The sequence below is a fragment of the Acartia tonsa genome, chromosome 10 (genome assembly GCF_053477335.1).
Source record: "Acartia tonsa isolate MP-2025a chromosome 10, ASM5347733v1, whole genome shotgun sequence".
In the NCBI taxonomy this organism is placed as follows: domain Eukaryota; kingdom Metazoa; phylum Arthropoda; class Copepoda; order Calanoida; family Acartiidae; genus Acartia; species Acartia tonsa.
Window position 1 is genome coordinate 5,196,443 of NC_137269.1, and position 13,558 is coordinate 5,210,000.

Below are 13,558 nucleotides of genomic sequence, written 5' to 3' on the forward strand. Positions count from 1 at the left end.
GACAAAGGTTGTACTTGTATTATGTACTTAATTACTGAGTGTCTAAATAATTATCTCCTCTCTTACAAGGCCTAGGGGAAGGTTGCGTGAATGTATTGCGACTGAGAAATTTAAGTTAAAGCGTGGGGATTTCATCGTCTTTTGAAGGAAGATGCTCTATAAATTTAATTTCTCTTCAGATACAGCTTTACCTTCTAGTGTATTTTTTTTAAATATACAAAAAGAAGCCTTAGATCACAAAGTTAACTCTAGGACACATAAAGATAATAAGTATAAATGTGAGGCAAAATATAAAAAAAGTTTTTTAATTTAAAAATAGTTTCTACATTTTTGCCTATATTGGATGGATACCAATAATATTTACAGGTCAGCTGAACCTTAGTTTCCGATTTTGTACGTATCACCCTCATCCTACCTCAATATTTACTTCTAGCTAAAAAAGCCTCAAAATTCCAAAAAAAAATCAAATTTTAAAAACTAAATTTTGAATGTATAATAAGTCGTCTTATTATTTATTTTTAAAGCTGAAAATAGCTTTTGCAATAGTTGGGTTATCTGTCGCACAACTTCGGAAATTAGGAAACAAATGGGAAATCAATTTTCAGTTGATCTATTTACAACTTCAAAGCCCTTCAACCTCTGGAAACGATATACAAATATTATGCAATCATCTAATATTTTCAATTTATACAAAATTTTAACCAGTAGATAACCAAGATTTTGTTTTAAATCAGACTGAAAGATGATTAAACTAATCTAATATTTTGAAATTGTAAATATGTTTGGCTTTGAAACCGATTATTAACCGCTAGAACCGATTGTCAGTTATACTGAAAAAAATAATGTATAGCATTGTATTACAGACAGTTTTCCATAATTATCAAACCACCACCATCAAAAGAAATATCCATTAGAAAAAATACCCCCCCTAATATTTTACTTTTTCTTTTTTCAAACAAAAATCAAAACAAGGTGTTGGGTCGTCCCCCCCCCCTCCCCCTTAAGTGCATCTAGAAGCCTTATCTATCTATAATTTCGCTATGTGTATACTGATCTATGGTATAAAAATGTATCTAAATGTGTAAATCTTAGAGTAAGTTGTCGGAAATTTAAAATCATGTTTTGCAAAGTTTCAAAACTTAAACTAAGTTTATATATTAGTTCATCATAGATGCATATATTGGTCTACCTATCTATCTATCTGTCTATCTATCTATTTTATCCATTTTAGTTAATTTATTTGCTCTTGCATTTATTCTTCTTTAATCTCATATATCTGTCTATCTTTTGTTATTTAAAAAAAAAAATAATATACTTGTTTGGGGTTTTTGTTAAATTTTAAAGTAACAGGATGTCTGTTGAAGGATCTAACTCTCCTCAAAACCCATATAGTATTCTTTACAGTAAAACTTCTTATAAGTCCAGAGAAAGGTTTATTTTAGGAGAGGGTACCTCAACCATCCCCAAATAAATCGCTTCAAGAAACAAATCCCAAATTTTTTTCCAATTTAAAAAAAAATTATTGATTTTGAAGGTTCGACTCCCATCAAGTGTTTTAGAGAACTTTAGACATACAAACAGATGCACATCCTTCCACCTAAGTATCTGCTATATTATCATCATAGTGTAAATATCCGAATGCACAATATATCGGAAACAAATAGCGCTAAATCTCAGTTTCCAACTATAAATTAAATTGAAATATAATATTTGAACACAACAAGGATAAAAACATTTAATATAAGCGAGGCAATGTTAAATCTATAATGTTACTTTACCTGGTCTATTCGTGTTCGTTCTGTATCCTCAAATTTCTCCTAAAAAATAGATTTTTAAGAAATTTCGGGTATAGTCCGTTTCGTGGCAACGCACCTTAAGGGGAGATTTTTCGTATTTTTCACAGTAGCTTTTCTCCCATTTCTAGCCCCTGTGGGGGGCTCTAACCCTGCGGGGCCAATCACCTAACCCAATATAACCTAACCTAACCTAAAATAATCTGTAAAAAGCCATTTTAAAAATATGACGAATTACCCTTTAAGGGGCGTTGTCACAAAAGGGACTAATCCCGAAATTTCTTTTGATATTTTTGAAACAATCAAAATAATTCAGGACTTTTACACTTATATTGGACATTATCTTTCTTGTTTTTAAAAGCAAAGCTTTTCTATAATTAGAGTCGGTCCGTTCATATGTCCGTCCGTTCTAGACGGATAGCTTTTTCGTTAATTTAGTCATGTTAGAATTGTCCTATCGATTTTTTAACTTTGCATGGTGATTCCTGTAGTAGTTAGGCACGATTTAGAAAGCGTTAAATTTACTCACAATTCTTATTATTCAGTTCTGACATTATACAAGTGTTAATGTCCGTTTGTCCTACCGTTTAAAAGCTTCGCTCTTATGGATGTTGCCATCCTTGTTTAATATTTAACATGCATATGGCCCCAAAACAACTCTAAAAAATATTTTAAACTTTATTTTTGTCATTTAAACCGAATTAACTTTTTATTGAAATTAATTAATGGTAGGTAGGGGGGGAAATCGCTGCTCTAATTCCAAACAAAAGGAAATTATGTTTGAATCTGTACACACCGTAATCAATTTTATTAGCCCAGCATAGTGGAGAAATACACAGATTGTAAAACCTTTCATGTATACAGGGGTACGTCACTTGACGAAAAAAAACCTTGATATCAATTTTAAAAATAAGAAATTTTACCGTACTTATTTATTTTTTGTACTTTTAGTTACTTACAAAATACAGGACTATTTTATTTTATTTTTCAGATTCCTTAATTTGCTTCCCTTAAATAAAAATAACAGAATATATTTAGAATAAAAAAAATTATTTCCTTTTAGTCAGAATTGTTTTTACCAATCAGGGAAGCCTTTTAATGGCTTGAGATGGTTTTAGGCTATTTTTCTGACAACACCCACTCATAAAGTATCAAACAGCACGGATGACAACAATAATAAATGAACAATTATCAACGATTTATTTCATTTATTTGAACACCAACATTTTGAAATGAAATTTAAAAATTAGGTAATCTAATGCATAATTTTCTATACCGTTAACAACCAGCAAGCAGTAAAACTTTTATACGAATATCTATAGATAGATACAGTGGCGTGCACCGAGTTTTGGAAGGAGGGTGCGCGAAAAAACACCTTAAACCAAAATAACGGGGGGAGAGGGGGGCGGGTGTAAGCTTTTAGGGATGAATTACAGAAAACAAGAAGAGTGTTATTTTAGGGCCTAGGGGCATTAATACAACCCCAAGATCTACCCACCTACATCAAAATATTTAAGATGAAAATTGCGTATATTGACGAGGGAACTTCTATCACATCCCCTTATGAACGCCTCTACAATACAATACATATATACATAGATGTATAGATTGATGTACAAAAATATATATGAACATACTATAACAGGAAAAAGAACAAACAAATTAACTGTTGAGTTTATGGCATTTGTATCGGAGAGACTCGAACAAAAAAAAAACTTTTAAAGTGTCACTAGAGGCCTCTAGGGACATTGTCAAGGGGTTAAAGCCCTATAATTAAAAGAAGTAATTTGTTTTAAATTAATGTTTGTATTGCAATACTTTTAAATCCCTATTTTGATTATACTTATTTATTAACTAAATTCTCATTATATAATTTATTACTTGTTCATTTGAAAATTTGATAGGAAAAGAAATACCAACAGTAGTGACTTAAAGAATATCTTTTCTATTAAAAATTATTCGAGCAGTAACAAGTTCAATTTGAATTTTATTGCAATGCTAAAACAAAATTAGAAAATTAAATTTTCTAATCTTAAAAAAGAATTGAATAATAAATGAAGATTTACAAGTGAAAACTTTGCACTTTCTTTTTAAAAGATCACTTAATCTCAGAACGGAGTATCCATTAACCCATACCCCCACCCCTCCAAACTGCTTTCTTTCCATCGGCATGTTTTACAAATAATGAGTAGGGGGACAGTTTAATATTAGTAGTTCTTTTTTTACTTTTGTTTAGTTGCAAAGTTGTTTAGCCTAAGAATAAGAAACATTTTTTGCAAAACTTTGGGGACTAGTGTAATAAACAAACCAATGTTCCCTCCCTCCCTGTCGTTATAAAACAATCGATCCTGGCTTCCCTGTAAGCAACAATGGTAGATAAATAACATAATTAAGTTTATACGATGTACATTAAAAACAAGGATGACAACATTCAAAAAATCGACATGTTTAAAATGGACGTATGGAATTCTGGTATTGATTATAGAGTTGCTACGCTTTCTAAATTGTATCTAACTACTACAGGAATCATCATACAAAGTTTGGAATCGTTAGGACAATTCTAACCTGTTTAAATTAACGAAAAGAGCTAACTGTGACGTACGGACGGACTGACCCTTATTATAAAAAGCTTTACTTTTAAAAATATTTTACCTGAAGGTCTTCAAATTTAGATTCCATGACATGAAATTTGTTTTTCCAATATTCTGAAGCATCCTCAACCTCCCTGAAAATTTAGTTTCGATTTACGCAACTAATCTTTCATATAATTAGGGAAATTAATAAACAGCTTTTGAGTCATTATAATTATACGACAAATTTCCAGTTAAAGCCATTAAATTTTTTTTTTGAAAAAGCTCTACAAAGTGTCCAAAAAAGTGAACCGTTTGAAGTCAATAGATTCATCTCTTTTTCAGGCTTTTCCTTTCCCACTTCTCCTCTCCTCCTTCATTTTTATGACGTCACACGGCTCATTTTTTCGGACACTTTGTAGAGCTTCATTTTGAACCAAAAGTTAAAAAATTTATTACTTTTATTCTTGAAAAACTTAAATGATTTAATCTGTCAAATGCTTTTCTGAGTTTAAACTGCCAATAAATATTATTTTTTTTCAATTTACCAATTTAATATAAAATTTTGATAAAAGGGGAGGTAGTTTGTGCTAAAACTCCGTAAAGTTGTGAGTTTTAAGAATTTAAATAGAAGTAGAACTCTAAATTTTGTATGGCAGTTGTACATATCCACGATATACCCCATTAAAGCAACTGCAATGCCAAATTTGATAGTTAACTTCTTTTTTAAATTCTTAAAACTCACAACTTTGCGGAATTTTAGCACAACCTACCTCCCCCTTTGTGTTATTTACCCTATCCAACTTACAACTGTTTCAGCGAGAAAGGAATACACTAACACATAATTTAAGAATTTAAGAACAAGCTCTCCATCTCTTTATCCATGTATTATATCTATCAATTCATCAATCCATCTTTGTACATCAATTAGTGAAATCCACTGTAAAAAATCTATAAATCTATTTGCCAAACTATATATCTAGTTATCTATCAATCTATTTAAAAATCTATCTATCTATCTATCTACCTTGCTTTATTGACAAGTTCATCCATCTCATCCTCCTGATCTTTACACTTGTTTATCCATCATCAAACCTGTCCATCTATCTATCTATTTCCAATCTATCAATATATTTAAAAATCTATCAATCTATTTACCTTGCTTTATTGACAAGCTCATCCATCTCATCCTCCTGATCTTTACATTTGTTCATCCATCCCTCAAGTTCATCTTCCAGCTCCCTATATTTTCTCATCCACGCCTCCACGTCTCTGTCCCCTTTCTCACATATTTTCCTAAATAACAAGAACGATTATATCCAATAGCAGTAAACCTGCGACTGTGGCATAATATTTAACGCATCCGCTCTTGTCAGGAAGATAATGGGTTCGAATCTCGGCTTAACACCGCGTCATAAATGCAAAAGATATTAATGCTAGATTTTGTGGACTAACATTGAAAAAAAATTAACATTAACTTTTACTGAGAGAAAGGGAAATAAGGATGCATTAGAACGACAATTCGAGTTATGTAATTACTGTGCTTCTCATGATGTATTGGCCCAAAAAAATATATAAATATAAACGAATATTAGTATAAAATGCATAGTTTTAAAAAGTCAAGCATAGTAACTTGGTGCTTTTGGATACAAGAGAAGGTAACTAGACAATGTGTCTTATATCAGCCATGTGACGTCATAAAAATGAGGGAGATCAGAGGAGAAGCGGAATAGAAAACCCATTAAGTAAAAGATGGGTAATCCCTCATTTTCATGACGTCACCTGGCTGATAATTGTTACACTTTTTCCCTCTACTTATGAAGTTACTAAGAGTATTCAATATAAATGTCCAAGTTTAAGCAAGCATAAATGGATAATCAAATATTTTTGGTCCAAAAACTATATGATATGTTTTAAATCCTATATTATATAAAAGCCTAATTCCATAAAGTGCCCCTAGACCGGCAGTTTTAATAAATCACCATAATTTCTTTTTGTTTTATTTATGTAAATTGGCAAACCCTTTATCCTTGTAAGTTTATGACAATATCGAATTAGATTCTAGAGTCGATATTGGACATGTGCTACCTATACACCTTATCAATATGTTATCATAAAACAACAAACTTTTTTGAAATTTGAAAGCGATGCTTTTCTAAAATCATAGTCTGTAGTTCTGTTCGAACATAAAATCAAGTCTTAAAAATGTAAGTATTTCCTTTATTTAGACTTATAAATTGGACAGACGTAAATTTATGTTTAATCCTAAGAAATAAATATGACTATTTACTTGAATGAAATGATACCTAGGACAACAAGGTACAGTATTTCAAACTAAGCTTCAATAAAATAAAGTCTGAAAAATGTAAGTATGTCTTTTTGATTATAATTATAAATTGAACAAACGTAAATATTTGTTTATATCTTGCAAACAAATTTTCAACAATAGCTTGCATTTTCCAAATAAAGGCTTATGCTAAGAAATAAATGTGACCATTTACTTGGATGAAATGAAAATAAATCTCCTATTTCCTACTTCTAACAAATAATGTGGTCAGATTGTCCCTACGCTGTTTCCCTATTGTGGTATAGTTCAATGCTATTCTAGACTTTCTTAATTTATTTCTAAGTTGAATTGTCTGAACATATCAAATTTGAACAGTTTACTCTATATTGATGTAAAATGATATACCATTGTACTTAAATATCTCAGAGGAATAATTTTTACATTGTACTAGTTATTAATCGTATAATAGACAGCTTACCGCTGATATTAAAATGAAAAATAAACAGAGCAATATCAGCTTTGTTAGCACTCGTATCAATTGTATGATTTGTAATTTAATAGTCGTGGAAATTGTTTGTAATACGATGCTTTACATATATTTTCATTACGATTGTGAACCGGTTCTATTTCAGCGGATATTAATCGATTTCATAGCTATACTAAAAAATAATTTTGCTGCATATGGAATAGATACATCGACCATTTAATTAAGAATCATGCTTATAGAGAAACAATATAATGCAAAATGCCCGTCTATCAAAGTAATCAGATGCATTATGAAATGTAAACAAACAAAACTAAAAAAGTAGAAGTGTGAATTCTTTAATATAAATATTTTTTGACAGTGAAGTTATTTGAAATTATTGGGTCAAATGTTCCTTTTGAAATCTTCGCTACTCTTGCGTGCTGTTATCCTTGTTTAAATTAGACTTAGGGAGGGAGGGAACAAAGGGGCTCTATATTACATTAGTCCCCAAAGTAGTATATTAAAATTATCTTTCTTTGTTGGCTTGACAACTTTGGGGACTCACATTTAATTTTGATAGGTTGGTTTAAAGGTTGATAATCTAAACGTTTCAAACCACTGATTGTAATATACAGCAGGGATAATTTTGTGTATCACCATTGGGAATGTACATACATATATCGTCCATATGGTATACCTTTAGATCACTTATTAAATTGATCATATGTATTTCATTAAAGGTTAAGGAAAACCACTTGGTGTAAGTATTAATTATTGCGGGACTTATAAATTTGTACATAACCACACTTTTATTGGCAAGCTCAATATAATTGACAATTCTAAAGATGGGTGGACAAAGTGTATCAAAAATCAGCCATGTGACGTCATAAAAATATGGGATTATCTATCTTTTTATAAGTGGTTATCTTTCCCACTTCTCCTCTTACTTCCCTCATTTTTAGGACGTCACATGGCTGATTTTTGTCCAGCTACTTAAAACTTACTCCGCGTCTAAAGCCTATATGCGCACGACAGCCAAGCCTTCGAAAACTGAACGTTTGCCTGGTAGTTCTAACTGTGCATTGTAATGATGTATGCAAGTTTAAGACCACAGGGAATTACCTTACATTAACTATTGATGGCACGTGCCTAACATAGTAGCAGTAATAACCTTTTTTAATGTTTATAGTATAACGTGATAAGATCAAGACTCGAACCAAACACCTTACTGACAGAAAATTGACATGTTACCGACTACGCGGGTTAATTAGAAAGCTCTAACCTTAATCTATCTACATCTTGTTCTAGTGTTGTTATTCTAGTTCTGTACTCCTCTCTATCCTGTTTCAACTGTTCTTTTAATTGTTTTGTGTCAACCTTGTCCAGAACAATGTCATCGTTCGCCTACAAATATAAAATTACGAAGTTTTATTTTTTGATGCGCGCATAGCATCTCTTTAAGTGTCAACTTCCCTCGTGTAATTTTTGACTCTCTAGTAATAATTATTACTTTTTATGTTCTTTCAAAAAGTGAATCACGCAGAAGGCTAAATAATCCCCTATTCCACCCTTTTATTACATCCCATCCCCTCCTTCTGGATGAACGACTTGACCAATAAGATATGTTCATGTTAGTTGGGTAATGCTTTCCTGAATTTTTCTCAATTTAAGTCTATAAAATGATATACTTTTCATTGCAATTTCGAAAACTCCGGGAAATCAGCGGGCAAAACTATCGGCTTTGCCCCTAGCCACTAGAGGCTTTGCCCCAAGAGATAATTTAAATAAAAAAAAATAAATTAAGTATTTCAGGTGCTGCCATTTTTTTTGAAGTAACTGTCTCAAAACAATATTTTATTGGCGGGTGAAAATTTTCTTTTTGGAGGGGTTGGTGGTGTCTCACCCCCTAAGAAAATAGCTTAAAACCACCACAGGACTAATAGGTTTATACCCTGAAGAGTAAAATCCGATCGGTTCAGTGGTTACCGAGATCTTAAGGGACAGCCGGACAGACGGACAGACATCATTCTATTTTGTATTATAGATTGCATCCCTTAGTATCTAAACGTATATGGTTGCTGCGCTACTTATGGATATAATTCTCCGTTTTTTCCCTAGATTGTTTATTGTTTTTGCAGTATGGCAATATCTAGATTAATGTATTAATTAACCTACAAATGTCACTAACAAGTCTGGGGCCTAAGGGGATGGGACAATGGACGAGAGATTTATTTTCCACACATCTCGTATTATAACAAATCACTTAACCCTTACAAAGATTAAAATTTTGGTACAAATCAATCATAATCAAAGTTTTTAGACTAACGAAAGGTGGATATTCTTTTGAGCCGTTTTGTTATTTCACTAGAGGCTCTTAAATTAAAATGGGTATGGGGGATGAATTCAACCATTTAAATTTGAATTTTTTTCTTAAATAATTTGGGGGGAGGGAGGTAACTCTTTTTAGAGACGATTTATCGTGGGAGGGTGGTTATAAACCATGGTACAGGTACATTTTAAAGCAGAACCATATCAGTTTATCGGTTAGCAAGATCCTTTGGTACAGACAGACACACAAACACAGATCCTGTTCCTTCATATAAGGATTTTAATTTACTGTATACTGTGTATTGCTACAATGCTTATTTCATGTTTTTTGTTTTGTTTAAATCAAATGATTTAACAATGGGTTTAAATTTAATTGTGTGTTTGAAAGCAAATTAATACCATCTAATTAGGTCAGCTGAATTTGAGTTGCCGATTGTGTACACAGTTTCCTCATCCTATCTCAATATTTACTACTTGCTAAAAAAATTTAAACTTCCAAAAAAAGATCAAAATTTGAATGAATAAACGATTTATATTTACATTAAAAATTTTAATTTTTCAAATTTTGATATTTTTTGGAAGTTTGAATCTTTTTTAGCTAGTAGTAAACATTGAGATAGGATGAGGAAACACCGAGGAAACTGTATACACAATCGGCAACTCAAATTCAGCGCAAAATCTAATTACATACATATATGTCCATACATTCCCTCAGATTTTTAAGGGATAACGATAAGACAATGAATGATGATTTTATATGCCACCCCCAATTACGTTAAACAAAATCAACAATACGGTAGATTAAGATAAATACATTGATAGAAAAGTTTGTACAACCCAATTAGGATTTAATAAAATTCTCCAAAGTTTTCAGCCAATGATATAAAACCTGTTACAGATTCAAACAGACGGCAATTTTAACCTACGTTTTAAAAAATGTTTATAAATAAATTGCACATGTTTATGTGGTTGTGTGTGTGTATGTGTGTGTGTGTGTGTGTGTGTGTATGTGTGTGAGTGTGTGTTTGTGTGTGTTGGAGGGAGTTGTAAAGGGCAATGCCAAGGCCATGGGAGGATAATAGATGTAATAAACAATAGAATAATCCTTGTACATAAGTATCAGGATGATTTTCTGTCTGTAGCGAGAGATTTCACTCAAAGCTAAGTCGATATGGTTCTCCTTTATAGTGAAGTTTCATACAGTCTCCGGGAAGGTTTATAAGATTTTGGGGAGAAGACCTTAAACCTCCTAAGAGAAATCGGTTCTTAAAATACCCCTTTTCCTAAAAATTTTTTTCTTAACTTTTTCAAACTAAAGATCATATTATTTAAAATTGGAGGTCCATTTTACCCCTTCAAGGCCCTCAAAAAACTACCCTCTTCTCTTATTTTAAATCAAGGAGAGAGGAGAGAGGGTAATTAGAGCAAAATAGAGTATTGGTTAAAATATCCATGAAATATTAGATCTAATGTATTTTGTAGAGATATGGTGCATTCTGTAGATAATATTTCAAACAAAGCTCTACTTCATAATTCAATATTGTTCACCCACTGAGCATCAAGAGGAGAGGGGTGGGGGGGGGGGGTAGCAGGGAAGGAGGGGGTAGTCCACAAAATTGTATGATAACGTTTTAGTTGACTCAACACATTTTGGTATGGATTTTTATTGGTTGGTTCATTAAGTTGAATATCCAAATGTTTCAGCTACTAATTATAATCTACAGAAGGAGTAATTTTGTGTATCATCATTGCCATTGGTGACGTACATAAATTTATCGGCCATTGTCTTATCTCTTTAGAGCCCTGGAGGGGGGAGATTTGTGGGGTTAGGCTGCATTCGGGGTTCACAACTTTCAAATAAATTATATTTGTTGTAAATTTTAGTAGCGTAGGTTCTCTTTAATCATGGTCTGTTTGAACGTCCGTGTATCTGTCTATTTAATCAAATTTGATTATGCTCATAAATATTTCAATATTTCTCATTGGTTATTTTTTTCGCTGTCTCGTCTTTGTTTAAAAAACCTTTCATCTTGTATATATTCAACCAGTTTAGGTTACGTTAGAAAGGGCTTATTTCCCAATAGGGGCTCCTATAATGCAATGGTCTTATAATGTTTTAGCATCTACCAAAAAATAAACCAACTTATTTCCCAGATTTTTGATAACCATGTTTTTTTTAACACATCATTAATAAGTGCAACTATCCTAAAGGTGTAATAGAGGAAAAATGCTTCCTATATCCACTAAGCTTTCTATCAGAATGATATATTTCTTGTATTTAAAATGATTTTATCATTGACTGTGTTTTGCATTCTTTATATCTTCTTAGAATACAGTTAAAATACAGATTTCGCTTTAGAGTGCTGCGTTACCTTCTTTCGAAATAGTTTTAAACATTTCTTGGATCTATAAGAAGCTTCACTGTAAAGGAGAACCGTATTGGTTAGGCGGTCAGCGAGATCCTTCGGTACACAGAAAGAGACAAACATCCTATTACTTTAGAAAATTTCAGTTTTTGTAGAAAGTTTCAATTATGTACTTATTTGCCCTTGTTATTGAACTTGAACAAAGAAAATTATAGATAGATAGGTTGGCCTAAGGAAATTGTCTAAAAGCTGACCTTAAATTTGTCTGGTGTTGGTAATTTGTTTCTGGATGCACTTTCCTCCCCAGCTACACATAATATGGATTCCTAGAAAGATAAATCCTTATACTAAAGTAACAGGATGTCTGTATGTTTGTGTGTTTTTGTGTTTGTACCGAAGGATCTCGCTAACCACTAAACCGATCGGGTTCTCCTTAACAGGGTAGCTTCTCATAGTTCCCGGGAAGGTTTATAACTATTTTGGGGGAGGGTACCACCAACCTCCCAAGAGAAATCGCCCCTAGAAAATATTTCTCCCCCCCCAAAAAAAAACTAAATAAAAAATAAAAAAAAATTCCCCCCCCAATTTTTTTTTTAATTTTTCTTTTAAAATCTAAAATAATAAAATTGGGTTATAAAATTCGACTCTCCTCAAGTGCCCCTAGAGGCCTCTAGGGGCGAAGCCGCTAGTACAAGTATAAACAAGCAGAAAGATTGATAGCTAAATATATTTGGATGTCACACAAGATTTTCATCCTCTCTAATAAAGTGAAACTCGCAACGGGCTAAATAAACGATATCCCACATCCTCTGCCTTTATCCGTAGTGGTACAAAGTGACTTAAAAATCAGTCATGTGACGTCACAAAAATGAGGAAGGTGAGAGGAGAAATGGGAAAAAAGAGATTGATAATCCCTCATTTTTATGACATCTCATGGCTGATTTTTAAGTCACTTTGTCCCACTATCTTTATTCCATCCCCTCTCCTCCTACTGGATCAACGAACTGCCTAATAGATAAGTTCTATGTTAGCAACCAAAATTGATGACACTTTTCCCTATATCCCATAATATCCACGTATATTCCACATCCATTAATATATGTATAGTTTAAACTGTATTCTTTTTTTTAAAGTTTTAATAAGATGCAGCTTGACTTTAACAAAACATTTGCTTTATACTTCTACGTTAATTAGTAATATTAACTTTTTAACCTATTTGCTGATTTCTTTAACCCGTATAAAAGGCGCAAAGTATTGCATTTTTTGTTGCACAATTTCTCTTTTCAAGGATGTATTGATAAACTGGCAATTTTCCACAAACAAAAGTTTATATATTATACCTACCTTTATCTATAATTTATAATTTAAGTGATTAAAATTTCACCCAAATGTGACTGTATCTATTATAGTAAACAATTATCAAATTGGTTATATTATGTAAGGTTTAATTAGGTTAGCCCCGGTAAATAGACGTCAAAAAGGGTAAGTGGGGGTAAAGGGGTGTGCAACAATACTCAAACTTTGATACCCCTTATTTTACCCCCTTATAAATTATAGAAATAAATACCTTAAAATCTTTTTACCCTGTGTAGGCGGATTGAAGGAGATACGGAAAGTCCCAAGTATGACGTCATCAAAATAGTTAAATCCAGCCCCTTTTTATGGCTTTCATTTTCTACTTCTTCTCTCATCCTTCCTTTTTAGACGTATTTTTATGACGTCACACATGACACTTTCTGTATCTCCAG

The 13,558-nt window shown here is 32.1% G+C and overlaps 1 protein-coding gene across 1 annotated transcript in view; it reads right to left on the reverse strand.

Annotated features, from left to right (window-relative positions):
• LOC145330399 (uncharacterized) overlaps nucleotides 1-13,558 on the reverse strand; it is a 123,269-nt gene that overhangs the window by 11,019 nt on the left and 98,692 nt on the right. Inside the window, exons 17-21 of the mRNA XM_080175037.1 lie at nucleotides 12,065-12,136; nucleotides 8,399-8,520; nucleotides 5,522-5,659; nucleotides 4,446-4,518; nucleotides 1,779-1,817 (exon numbers count right to left, since the gene is read on the reverse strand). Of these exons, the coding sequence (XP_080031163.1) occupies nucleotides 1,779-1,817; nucleotides 4,446-4,518; nucleotides 5,522-5,659; nucleotides 8,399-8,520; nucleotides 12,065-12,136 (444 nt within the window). The remainder of the gene's footprint in view (nucleotides 1-1,778; nucleotides 1,818-4,445; nucleotides 4,519-5,521; nucleotides 5,660-8,398; nucleotides 8,521-12,064; nucleotides 12,137-13,558) is intronic.